Source organism: Helianthus annuus, chromosome 14 (assembly GCF_002127325.2).
Source record: "Helianthus annuus cultivar XRQ/B chromosome 14, HanXRQr2.0-SUNRISE, whole genome shotgun sequence".
In the NCBI taxonomy this organism is placed as follows: domain Eukaryota; kingdom Viridiplantae; phylum Streptophyta; class Magnoliopsida; order Asterales; family Asteraceae; genus Helianthus; species Helianthus annuus.
The window spans coordinates 115,677,748-115,691,357 of NC_035446.2; the positions used below are offsets into that span (position 1 = coordinate 115,677,748).

At 37.2% G+C, this 13,610-nt stretch overlaps 1 protein-coding gene across 1 annotated transcript; it reads right to left on the minus strand.

Moving 5' to 3' along the window:
* Positions 1–4,546: 4,546 nt before the first annotated feature.
* On the minus strand, positions 4,547–5,293 carry LOC110907219. The gene has a single exon (XM_022152233.1). The coding sequence runs from the start codon at positions 5,291–5,293 to the stop codon at positions 4,547–4,549; it is 747 nt and encodes a 248-aa protein (XP_022007925.1).
* Positions 5,294–13,610: the final 8,317 nt, after the last annotated feature.

A 13,610-nucleotide genomic window follows, 5' to 3' on the forward strand; every position in this document is an offset into this window, starting at 1 on the left:
AGCTTTGGAGACGACCAGGGACGAGCAAATCAACGAAAAATTTCCCACGGAGTCCCTGGAAATGATGGAAAGCAGACAAGAACCGTGGTATGCCGACTACGCTAATTTCTTAGCCAGCGGTATAGTCACCAAAGGATGGCCACATCATCAAAGAAAAAAATTCTTTGCTGATGTAAAGCATTACTTTTGGGAAGACCCCTATCTTTTCAAAATATGTGCTGATCAACTCATCCGAAGGTGTGTCCATGGTAATGAAGCACGAAGAATACTCCGTCATTGTCATGAAGGTCCATACGGAGGACATCATGGTGCCTCAAGTACCGCAAGAAAGGTATTTGATTCTGGATTTTACTGGCCAACCATTTACAAGGATGCACAAAACCTTGTAAAGACATGTGATGCCTGCCAAAGATCGGGTAATATTTCTTCCAAAAACGAAATGCCTCAAAATGGCATTCTCGTTTGTGAAATCTTTGATGTGTGGGGACTCGATTTCATGGGACCTTTCCCACCTTCAAAAGGAAACAAATATATACTTGTGGCGGTCGATTACTTGTCTAAATGGGCAGAGGCCGAAGCTCTTCCAACAAATGATGGAAGAGTAGTAGTAAAATTCCTAAAAAAATTGTTCTCACGTTTCGGCACACCAAAGGCATTAATAAGTGATAGAGGTACCCATTTTTGTAATCATCAACTCGAAAAGATCTTAACAAGATATGGGGTCTATTACCGGGTCTCAACAGCATATCATCCTCAAACAAATGGGCAAGCCGAAGTGACTAATCGAGGTTTAAAACGAATACTTGAAAAAACCGTAGGAATAAATAAAAAAGAATGGGCTGACAAACTAGACGACGCTTTATGGGCTTTTCGAACCGCTTATAAAACCACTATAGGCACAACCCCATATAAACTAGTCTATGGAAAAAGTTGTCACTTGCCAGTAGAAATTGCTCACAAAGCCTACTGGGCAATTAAAAACGTAAACTTAGATTTAGAAGTTGCCGGTAAGAATCGATTTTGTCAAATAAATGAATTAGAAGAACTTAGGAATTATGCATATTCTAACTCCGAAATTTATAAGGAAAGAATGAAAAATTTGCATGATAAATATATTAAATCTAATGAATTTCGGATTGGAGATCAAGTTCTACTGTTCAATTCGCGACTTCGATTGTTTCCTGGTAAGTTAAAATCTAGGTGGTCGGGACCTTTTTCAGTCACCCATGTTTTTCCACACGGTGCAGTAGAAATTAAAACTCGAAATGGGATACCATTTAAAGTCAATGGCCAACGGCTGAAACTCTACAGAGGATCCATTGAGGATGAGGAAGAGGAAATCGCACTTCAAACGGTCAACGAATAAACTCATACCCGACATGTTACAGGTAAGTATACATTCGAAACTGGTAAAATCATCTAACCATTATTCGGAGATAAGGGGCATGCACACAAGCACGTAAAAAAAAAAAAAGTTTTAAATTTTCACCCGGCACGGGGCCGTGTTCGCTGAACACGGGGCCGTGTCGAGGCGACTGTCGGGATAAAACCCTCTTTTTCTATCAGTTACACCATTCCACACGCCCCGTTTCGCCGAGAACTCTCTGGTTTAGAGCGATTTTCTGCCGATTTCGAACGTTACCACCAAGCCTAACAACATCAAGGTATGATTCTATCCTTCTTAGTAGTTAGATTAGTTACTTGCATGTAGTTAAAACATCAAAAATTGGGGGAAATCTAGGGTTCTTCATGTTCATCCGGATCGAACTCAAAATTTTTGATGAAAATTGTTAGTAGTAGTTTAGAATAGAGTAATAGGAAGTAAATAGCCATGTATTGTTGATAAATTTGTCCGATTTCCAACTAAAAACACAAACCCTTGTTCTTGAACCGAAAAACTCAAAATTGAAAGGGTAAATGGTTTGATTTTGGAAAAATGACACTTAGGGTTTCATTTTCGGGGGAAACCGCTGCTATTAGGCTAAAAATTTTCAGGTTTTCGAAACCGGGACGAAAAAATGAAAATTAGGTGTTACAGACGCCTGAACACGGGGCCGTGTTCGCTGAACACGGGGCCGTGTCCAGCCCACTGTTTGCAGTTTTCAACCCGAATTTCCATGTTTCGCACTAACTTTTGTTGTATTCTTTTCAGATGTCCAAATTCACACGGTTCAATGCCAGCGAACTTGACGCCAGGGCTCGCTATGAGGTCCTACAAACAAGGCCCGAAGAGTATCCCAGGCGAGCATGTACCGATCTTCTGACAATGGTAAACCAACTGGACCGCTTCAACAACATAGTGACAGGTCCACTGCACGTAGCATTGACTACCCGACTTCGGTCGGTCCATCAATGCACATTGGAGTTCTATAGCACGTTCATCTTCAACTCGAGACGCGACCCGTTTGATCACGAGGCGGTCGAGTTTCGATGTGGGGGTACGACCTATAGAACCTCCATGGCGCAGTTCGGATCAATCATTGGGCTGTACAAAGACGAAGAAGCGGGGAACGAAGAGAATACCGGGGGATTGCGAGACTTGGACGCGACAGAACGCCAAGCCGCATGGGCTCAAATCGGTGAGGGGATCTACAACTCCAGCAGCACAAAGAGTACCAAACTGAGAGACCCGTTATATCGCTACATCCACAGGCTCCTCACGTACTCGCTGAACCAACGCCATGACAGTAGTGGCGTTGTTGGGGTTAGAGATTTGGTTGTCCTTCACTGCATCCACAACCGGAAGCCTCTCGATGTTCCTTACCTCCTACTGCGGAACATGCACTTAAACCGCCTTGCCACTGCTCCTACACCAATCTTCTTCGGGGGATGGGTGTACCGTCTTTTCAAGCACTTCGCGAACATCCCAAAGTCCTTCGAAAGGAGCCCATGGTCGGGACGGGTTGATTACCATATCTGCCGGGCCATGAACTTGCTCTATGAAGCGGAGGACGGGACGGTGAGCTTTCAGAGGACGCAAGGCTACGCATGGAACCCGCAAGAGGCTCTAGTTCTTCATGCACCACCTCCACAGTACCAATACCCTCCCCAAGGCGAACAAGGTCAATCCTCCTCTCAAGGAGGCGGTTTTCCTAATTTCCAAAGTTTGCATGATCTTTTGCAGGAAAACCTCATGTGCACCCGGAACACCTACAACCTCGCCAACAACACACACCTCCGGGTAGGAGCTATCGAACGCAGCGTCAACGATATACAAGATGATATCGGTAGCATCCGGGAGTACATGGCGAGGCAGGGAGGCGGAGGTGAAGACAGTGATGAAGATATGGAGTAGGAGGCCGGGAGGAGCAAAGGGCTAGCTGGTTATGAGCCCACAGGTTTGATTACCCTTCCTATCGAACAATTCATGGCCTGCGTGCCATTTGTCAAGACAATTTACTTTCCTTAACTCTTTTCTTTTTATTTTTACTTTGTTTTTACTTTGTGTTGGATAATGTTTAACTATGGTAAGATTAGGATGTTTGGTGCTTGGTTGGATGGTATTGAATGCTTGAACAGGTGCAATGCAAGGGTTAGAATGCTAAACATTAGCACTCGCAGCCCTAGGAGGAAGAAACCGGGAGAAAACCCTATTTTTTTCGGCTAACAGACTGTCACCACGGGGACGTGTTCACCCAACACGCCCCCGTGTCCATCTCCCAGTTCTGCTGTTTGGCTACTGACCTGCAGATTTTTGTCGGACACGTGGCCGTGTTCACCCAACACGCCCCCGTGTTCACCCTCTGTAAGTTTTTCGTTACTGGCAGTTCGCCACGGGGCCGTGTTCAATGGACACGGGGCCGTGTCCAGAGCGCCAGTAACACAAATCTTTGTTTTTAAACACACTTTTACATATTCTAATCAACCAAAAATTTTATTTTTGGACACATTGAGGACAATGTGTAATTTAAGTGTGGGGGGGATGCTAAAACCTTGGAATTTTGCAAAATCCTAAAACAAGCCTTACACAAAACTCTATTGGAACCGCTAAACACCCCAAATTTTTTTCAAAAAACTTTTTCAATTTTTTTATTTTATTTACTTGTCTTAGTTTAAGTTGGGAATAACAAGTTATAAAAGGGTTATATTTTTACAAACTTACAACCGATAGCGTCGTGATAAAAAGAACTAACATAAGAAAATTATGAAACGGTATAACAAGTCTAGCTAAAATTCGATTATATATGCTTGGTCACATTAAAAACCCATTCCCACAAAAAGTGAGTTTTGAGCCTTTATTGAGCATAAAAATACACATATTTAGATTAAATGCTCATTTTTCGTTTCTTGTGTGAATAGCCGCTCGGTCTTTACAAATCTAGAACTTGCCACGACGATACATTCCCGGTCCTTACCAACTTAAACCCAAGTAAGTAAATGATGGAGGCATTAGGACTTTTTTTTTTTTTTTTTTTTTTTTTTTGAACGGCCAACAAAAACGTTTTATTAATTAGCAAGGAGCTACACCAAAAATATACAAGCCGGCTAGAGCGGCACACCAAACAACCATAAAACAAGAAAAAACAATACAGGACCCTACTCGAATTTAACCGAAATCATCGAATCTTTTCCAGCTCTCCAACGTAATCGCAGCATCCTTTGAACGATTTTTGACCCATAGATAACTCATAACCTTCACTTCCTCCAAAATCTTTGATACCTCTGGATAGGAACCATCAAAAATGAGTTTGTTTCTTGCAGCCCAAATACTCCAAAATGTGACATGAACAATGGCCTGGATAATCTTCTTTTTCTTTGTAGAACTTTTCACGAATAAATGCAGATCTAGAATGTCCTTTATGCCAAAGGCAAAAAACACGGGTATTTTGCACCATTGTGTAATAAGAGCCCAAACCGTTTGTGCAAGGTGACATGATACAAATAAATGCTCGCTCGTCTCCGCATAGTCTCCACATATGGCGCACCTATCCGAATTTACTTGAATATTTCTTTGAGCCAAAGCCATCCTCGTGGGAAGACGCTCCTTTTCAGCTCGCCAAGCAACAAAACCCACCTTTTTCGGCACCCACTTATTCCATACGAACGAGTAATGTGGCTGCAGCCTATTACAAATTTTTAATACTGATTTCACACTTCGAACTGAGAATACAGCCGATGTATCTAAGCCCCACCTGAGAACATCCTGATTTTCCGAAATTGAGACCGAAATCAGCAGGTCCGTCAACTCCGAAAATTCAGCAATTTCTTGATCTTGCTCAAAGGGTCTGGTCCAGTCCCAGCTAGTGTGCAGACCCCCACCGACCCGGATGATACGGTCCGATACATAACACATTTTCAGCCGTTCTAAGCTGAAAAGAGTTGGAAATCTGATGTGAAAAGGAGTGTTCCCGATCCATAGGTCCAACCAAAATAACGTATAAGCTGAAAAGAGTTGGAGGCATTAGGACTAACTATTTTTCTTTCAAAACCATTATTTTTCATTTTTTTTACCTACCCAAAATCCCCCTAGAAAACCCCTTTGAGCCTAAACCTTTCATTTCATTACCCCCAAAACAATTTTCTACCCACCAAAAACCTTTTTCATTTTTTCACCTTTATTTTAGTGACAAACTCGGTTTTTCATAAACATACCCTTTACGTGACGAAAAAAAAAAAAAAATATATATATATATATATATTTATGAAGTCAAAAACAAACATAAGCTACAAAAAGCTTGTTTGGAGAAATACTTCAAAAATAAATGTCACCAAAAATAAGGTATTTCACGAAAAACCGACACTTGTTACAATTTTCGCCCTTTTTACTAACCACTAACCAACCACCCACCTTTAAACCCAAGCCTTCACCCCAAAAGACCTCTTGATATTTACAAAGGTAAAAAGTTAAAAAGGAGGAGGATTGATCGCTTGGCAAGCATATGGAAAATGTAAATCCGTGCAGCTCTCGAGCGATTCACTTAAATATACACCTTCGGCCGAGTGATTGAGTGATCTCCCGTGAGGTATGTGAACTTGTATATAAATGGAATTTTAATAAGGCATGCTATGCCAAATTAAGTAGTTTATCTTATGAAAAGTTCAAAATAAACCATGACGAATAAGATTGTAAATAAAATAAAAATAGAACCTATACAAACCTTGGATTCCCGACACTCTAGGACAAGTTAAAAAAACTTCTCTTCTACCTATTCCATTTGGGAGTGTAAGCCACATTAAAAGAGTTTTGCTTGAGGACAAGCAAAAGTTCAAGTGTGGGGGTATTTGATGTGTGTAAAATGCAACATATAAAACACATCAATTAAGGCATAAAACTAACCCTTTTTAAGTACTAATGTTGGAAAAAGAGTGTTTTTGTCTTCCTTTTGTATTTTCAGGATGAAATGAGCTCAAAATCACAAAAGAAGCAAAAAGACTACTAAATCTACCATAAATACAAGAAAAGGAACAAAAGTGAACTGCCCGGACCCTCAACGGCACCTCCCAAGACAAAGAGAAGAGAAACAGAGCCTGAACACGCCCCGTGTCCAGTGAACACGGGGGCGTGCCCAGGAAGCAGCAGAAAAGACAAACCAGTAGAAGCTTCCATTGCCCACCACGGGGCCGTGCCCAGCGGACACGGGGGCGTGTTGAAAGTACAGCAGGCGCATTAATTGTAATTCGCAATTACAATTAATGAAGAGAGAGAATGTCAGACGGGCACGGGGCCGTGTTCAGCGAACACGGGGCCGTGTCCAGCGTTCTGTTCAGCCTATAAATAGAGGAGCTTGGCTTCATTCTCTCTCATCCCTTGGCACACCACCTCTCTCACACTTCACCCACCACCCACCACCACCATAACACCATCATCCACCACCATCATCCATTGTCCATCATAGAGTGTGTGAGTCGTCTCGGGATCCAAGATTGATCGTAAGAGTTCTTGACAATCAAGGCCATGTTTGCCTAAGTCTCTTACATCACTTGGTGAAGACAAGTGTTTAGTATAATACTTTTTATTTTTAATCTTTTGCACTTTTTATTTGGTTTTGTATTAATGACTTTAATAACTAGTTACTTATGTTGAAGGTGATCTTTCCTTATCGTTTGTCCGTGGTGTCTTGGCATTATTTTACTGTCTATATAAAATAAAAGATTTTCACCATTCATATCTCCACGGTCTATATGGAGGTATGTTGGCTACCTGGTCGGGGGTTAAGGGAACGGTTTGGTAAAGGTCTTGCCCTTGTTCAGCGTTTAGAGGTCCTGCTTGGGACCTGGGTCAAATTTAGTAGGATCTCCTTCAATGCCCATAGGTATTGGATGGCGGGGATCCAAACTCTTTGACCCCCTCATAAGCTAACTACTATTAATACTATAACCCGGCTATTTAGGACTGTATCCCTGCTGACTCAGACTACTTAGCCGAGGGTAACGTCACCGCCAAAAGCGGGGCCTACCATAATTTGCATTAATAACTTAATTCATTATCTTTCAATAATCCAACCCTTTAGGATTGTATCCTTGCTGACTCAAACTACTGGGTTGAGGGTAACGTCACCTCCGAAAAAGGGGCCTACTACAATAACTAAGATAATCTCTTAAACAAGTGCAAAAGTGCGAAAATAATCAAAGGTTATACTAATACACGTGTCGGATCCAAGTGATTCATCTTGTCTATCTGTTTTTATTTTATTTTATTTTTCAGCATTTAGTTAGTTTTTATTTTTCTTAGTTTAAAACATTTTTCTAACTTTTTGATTTGATTAGACGTTGAGGATAAACCGGTATTAAAAGCTCTTGTGTCCTTGGACGACCTCGGTATCTTACCAACACTATACTACGTCCACGATGGGTGCACTTGCCCATATGTGTGTCTAGTGTTAGTAAATATCGTGTTTTATAAATTTAAAACTTGGCTAAAAGTGTAAAAAGGGCTTAAATATATATCTAAATTATATACACACCGACACGCATCAATAGCCATTTGATCGAATGACTTGATTTATACTACAATGAAAACTTCAAAAGTTCTGAAATGATTTACAAACACACTCAGTCATTCTAATGATCAACCGTTCGAATGGTCATCCGTCCGGATGACCATCCGTCCGACTCACCATTCGACATTCATTCTGTTACACATCGTTCAACGCTTACGATACTGTTCTATGCTCAGGCTAATCTCCACGCGCTCCCTTTAATCCAAGTACTGTGTTTACTAGCTAAACACGCACCGTGAGTATACTCGAACCCATTTTCTTTTAACGCACTTTGGGTGTTACGTACGTTCTATATCAAATCACATCGAACACACAACTCAAACACTTTTAACGCTAACCGTTCTCGCATGTTATACGTGACTCGATGAATGCTTGTATGTTATGTTTACACAGTGATTGTTTGCCTGACACCTTAGCAACGATAGTACTATAGGTTGGACTCAGCACCTGTCGTGAACAGGGGTTGTTAACGGTATTACTTCACATAGTCACAGTGGTGATAATGTGTTGCGCATTCTACACTCGTAGTCATGTCGGTTGCATACGTCATTGTCGATAGCTTACTTGATTCACATTTCTACGTGTTACATGCTGGTTATGCGTAAACGCTTTCGCTATACTATATGCTATATAAACTTGTGTACTCACCTTTACACTCTGTGTATTGACTTTATTTTAACGTATGTGGTAGGTTGATAGGATGCTATGTTTGCTTCGATGAATCGAGTAGGAGGTCTAGAAACTCACCAAATAAGAAATCTGAGTTGTCAGAACAGTTTACTTGTTTTTGAGAAACTCTGCCTGTCGTGACTGTTTTTACTTTATATGTTATTGGTATGGGACTTTAACGTTAAATATATTGTCATTAATAGTTGTTATGGATTCTCTTGGACAATCTGTTTCGCTCATTGCCACGCCCCGATGTTTCCGCCATTGGTTGGGGTGTGACAATGAGAAGAATGTTTGGACCCATTCCTAAAAGACCAAACATTAAGTACAAAAGTCATCAATTTTAAAGGTAAAGGACAACGCTTGAAATTTGGGACAAACATAAAGGACAAAACTTGTAATTTACTTATTTAAAAATATTTATCAGATTTCAAAATTATTTATCCTGAAATTAACAAAAGATGTACGCTAAATATAAATTAAGATAATGTAAATGATTTATTTTATTAAACTAAAATAGTTAAGGTTAGAACCTATTTCAAAATGTTTATAAGGGGTAAACAAAAATATTAATCAATGTTTAGTGGTGCTATACTTTTATTTTCGTGTTCAACTCTCAACTCAAATACGGTAATCACTATGTTTACGTGACATTTATAAGAACCATCACCGCAATCACCTCATCCATCGTACATCGAGTATATCCGTTAGTTTTTTTGAGGATATAAATTTTTATTAGATTCATTCAACCCATGTAATAAACGAGATTTTTTAAAGATATAAACATTTTTATTTTTTACTATACAAAATTACATTTATGCAACTCGTGTAATACATGAGGTTTTTAAAAATATAATTTTTTTTATTATGTAGTATATAAAATTAGATTTATTTAATCCATATAATACACATGGTTTATAAAGATATATCATTTTATTGTTTGGTATATAAAATTACATGTGCTCAACCTGAATAATACACGAGGTTCTTAAAAATGTAATGTTTTTCATTATTTAATATATAAAATTAAATTTACTCAACCTGTACAATACACAGGGTTCTTAAAAATACAACTTTTTTTTATTATTTAATATATAAAATTACATTTATTCAACCCATATAATAAACAAGATTTTTAAATATTTATTGTTTTATTATTTGATATATAAAATTACATTTATTCAACCCGTGTAATAAATGAGATTTTTAAAGATATATATTTTTATATTATTTAGTATATAAAATTACATTTATTCAACACGTGTAATACACGAGGTTCTAAACCTAGTTAATTTATATAGAAAACAAATAGATATAGAAAATCTTTTGTAAAAAGTATGCAGAACTTTTCAATAAATATCTTTAAGAAATATCTCGTATAAATCTTTTCAATAAATATCTTTAAGAAATATCTCGTATAAATCTTAAATTTTAACAATAAATAACTTTGAGAAATATCTCGTAGAACTCTTAAATTTTAACAATATCTAGAGCAACTTAGGCTAAAAGTTTATGATGATTCAAAAAGGCCACAATCCTTGTAACATCTTTAACTGCATGTGCACAATCTCAATATTCATTTTCATAAGATTTTATTTCCAAATAGATGACAAGGCTTTGGACCCAGTTTTAGAAAGCTAAATATTCTTCAAAAATATAATGCATACCACAAGCTTTAAGATTGGAATACTCTTTCAAACTTGAACCCAAAAAGATTAGATTATCAAATTTCCATGAATTTGCCTATTTACACTTCAAATATGTATTTGTGTTGGTCATATTTTACACATGCTATTTCATTTTTGTTATGAAAACATATCAATACTTTTGTAAAACTATAAACAAAATAGTATAAACAAAATGGGTTAATGTTTGAAGTCATAAAGCTTCTTCATAATATTTTTAATTCCTAAATTAGTTTTCATAACAGTTGAATCTTAGACTTTTATTTCCTTGGTGTTTTAATCGTTAAGGTTGCGAGGTACACGTAGATGTCACGTAGGAAAAGGGGCTCCATTGACTCTACTCAATAGCTAGCATGGTATAGGATGAAGCCTTCTTTTTCTCATTCTCTACAATAATGCCCCGATGTTATACCTCTCACACACAAGAGCTCGATGAATATTCTCTAAATCAATAGTGAACAAATTGAAAACCTTTCTTTCCTAGTAAATGGACGGCCCTGAGAATTCGTGTACCCTGTTCGAGCTCGAAAAAATGTGCCCTTAGCCCTTAATGAAATTGGGTATTTGGCTCACTAAAGGTCTAAATCTAATGACAAAAGGGTTAATAACTAATCTAAACCATAAGAATAATTTTGTAAGGGGGCCTATGTTGGTGTTTGTATAGGTGTACCCTACTAAAAAATATTTTATATATACATAACGAGCTTTTTTCATAAAAAAAAATGTGCCCCTCGAAACATCGGGCCCTGACCGGTGGTCCTCCCCACCCACCCCCAGGGCCGGCCATGCTAGTAATACTGCTTCATTATACACCTTTCGTTATACTTTGTTTATTATCTTTTTTATTATTAAAATTAGCATAATCATAAGGATAGTTCATGTAGGGTCAATGTGAGGCTAACCCATTTAATAGAGGCATATGCTTCTTAGATAAGAGGCCGTCTGAAGTTGGACAAGGGCCAAAGGTGAATAATTTAGACCCAGAAATGATACATTGGAAGAATCCATTAGGTCTTCCAATATCAATAGAATTATTGATGTAACAGAGTAGAACCAAGCGTTCTTATAAGAAAGTATGTATATACTCCAGATTTAATCCGATCCTATCTTTGAAGAACAATTACAATTTACAGATTTTCATAACTAAATCTAATATATATTGACATACAATTTACCATATGTGGTTTTCAGATAGAGTTCAACGGTTAATTGGTCTACCATTTCTAGTAGACACAGGTTCTATTCATGCTTGGGTCATTTTCGATGGACATCTGGGTAAAGAGACGAATCGGGGCTTTAATATTTCGAACCTGGCGGTGGCGAGGGTTTACGGATTCCATCCGGTTCCCGCACATCAGGGTGGCACAATCTCATGACAATCGAGGAGTCGACCTTGTACATAGCCCTAGATTTACACGTGAGATTCTTTGCCGTTAAAAAAAATAAAAAAAAATGTTTATGAAAATTAAAGGGTTAAAAAACCGATAGAAACTTTCGGGGTTAAAACATTATTAACCAATTAATAATGGATGTTTTTAAGTTAGGTTTAGAATTAAACGGACTCCGATTTACCTTATTCAAGCGGTATTGGAACCGTCTCATGGAACTCTACGATGTGAGATCTTAGGTTTTCACTTTTGGATTTATAGGTTGTAGGTTTTAGAATTTTTGTTTATTATCATTGTGTCTTTTATTTATCATTATGTATTTTCTATATTTGCGTCATTGTGTCTTTTTTGCGACTCATTGTGTCTTTTTTCCTCAACATTGTGTTATGTTTTTCGGCATTGTGTTATATTTTGCTCTACATTGTGTCTTGTGTCTTTGTCTTATTTTAGGAGTCTTTATAGAATAACTTAACCCGTACAACGCAGGTATTTTATAGATTTATGATTTATAGTTTATTTATATTTGTTAATTATCGTAAATGTCATTGAAAAAGCATTCAATACTTCAAAGATTTGATTGTAACCTAAAAAGAGATGTACCAAATTAGTAGGCATGTGTTTCACCCTTTTACGCTAGAAGCTAATCAAACTATTTTCTTTACCAAACACTAAACACTGCCCATAAAAGATAAATTTTAGGTATAACGAATGCCAGTGACTAATTACCTCAATATTATATATATATATATATATATATATATATATATATATATATATATATATATATATATATATATTAATTTGCAACAATTGTTGGCATTGTTATTTGTAACATATGCTTAGTAGCTTGTACCACTAAAGACAAATTGTTATTTATATAATATAATATTAATTTGTAATACACTTAGGCTTTAAATTGTTTTAACTTTTGCATTAATGGTGTTTCATGCTTAGTTTTGTTATACCTTTATGTGTTGGGGTTGTACACTTTGTTAAATTATTTTATATACTATTAATTTTTAACATCATGGTGCATTAGAAGTTGTAACATATGCTTAGTGGCTTGTACCACTAAAGACAAATTGTTATTTATATAATATAATATCAATTTGTAATACACTTAGGCTTTAAATTGTTGTAACTTTTGCATTAATGGTGTTTTATGCTTAGTTTTGTTATACCTTTATGTGTTGGGGTTGTACACTTTGTTAAATTATTTTATATACTATTAATTTTTAACATCATGGTGCCTTAGAAGTTGTACTCTAAGCATATATTCTTGGACATTGGTTTTTTTTTTTTACAAAACAACTAGGTAGTGTGGGTTATTGTTTTGGGCCAACTCTCTTTAATTGTGCGGATACCCATTATCCCCGCCTTTTGGTGCCAATATCGGAACGGTGCCGGTATTTACAGGTAAAATACCGATACTGGTACCGAACCGGTATATTCGGTATCGGTACCCACTTTTTCTGTTTTCCTGTACTGGTACAGGTTCAATACTGAACATGTACCGTGCTCATCCCTAATCAACATCAAGTATTTGTATTTCCCTCCAGAAGATATTTGGAAACACAATGTGATCATTTGGATATCTAACTTGATACAAAGGTGTGTAGTTAATCCTTAGGGTTGTGGTTTTAAAACGCAACAAGCGGGTCGATAGATAAGTATAAAATAGATTCATTGCGTCGTAATTTGTAAGGGCCTAGCCATATAAAGTTGATTCATTGTGTCGTAATATGTAAGACCCTAGCCGCAACGCGGCGGGTCTTACATCTAGTTAAACATTATAAAAAAGCAACATCTTTATGCATTTATGAGTTGTAACTTTGGTTTAAGGTGTTTTTAAAAAAAAAAATGGAATTTTTCTTTTTTAACCCTAAAGTTTTATTCTTTGACAATTTAAGTTTAAAGTTTTAATCTTT

Coding starts and splice junctions, on each gene's coding strand:
- LOC110907219 (XM_022152233.1), bottom strand. CDS start 5,293: ATGTGTTATGTATCGGACCGTATCATCCGGGTCGGTGGGGGTCTGCAC.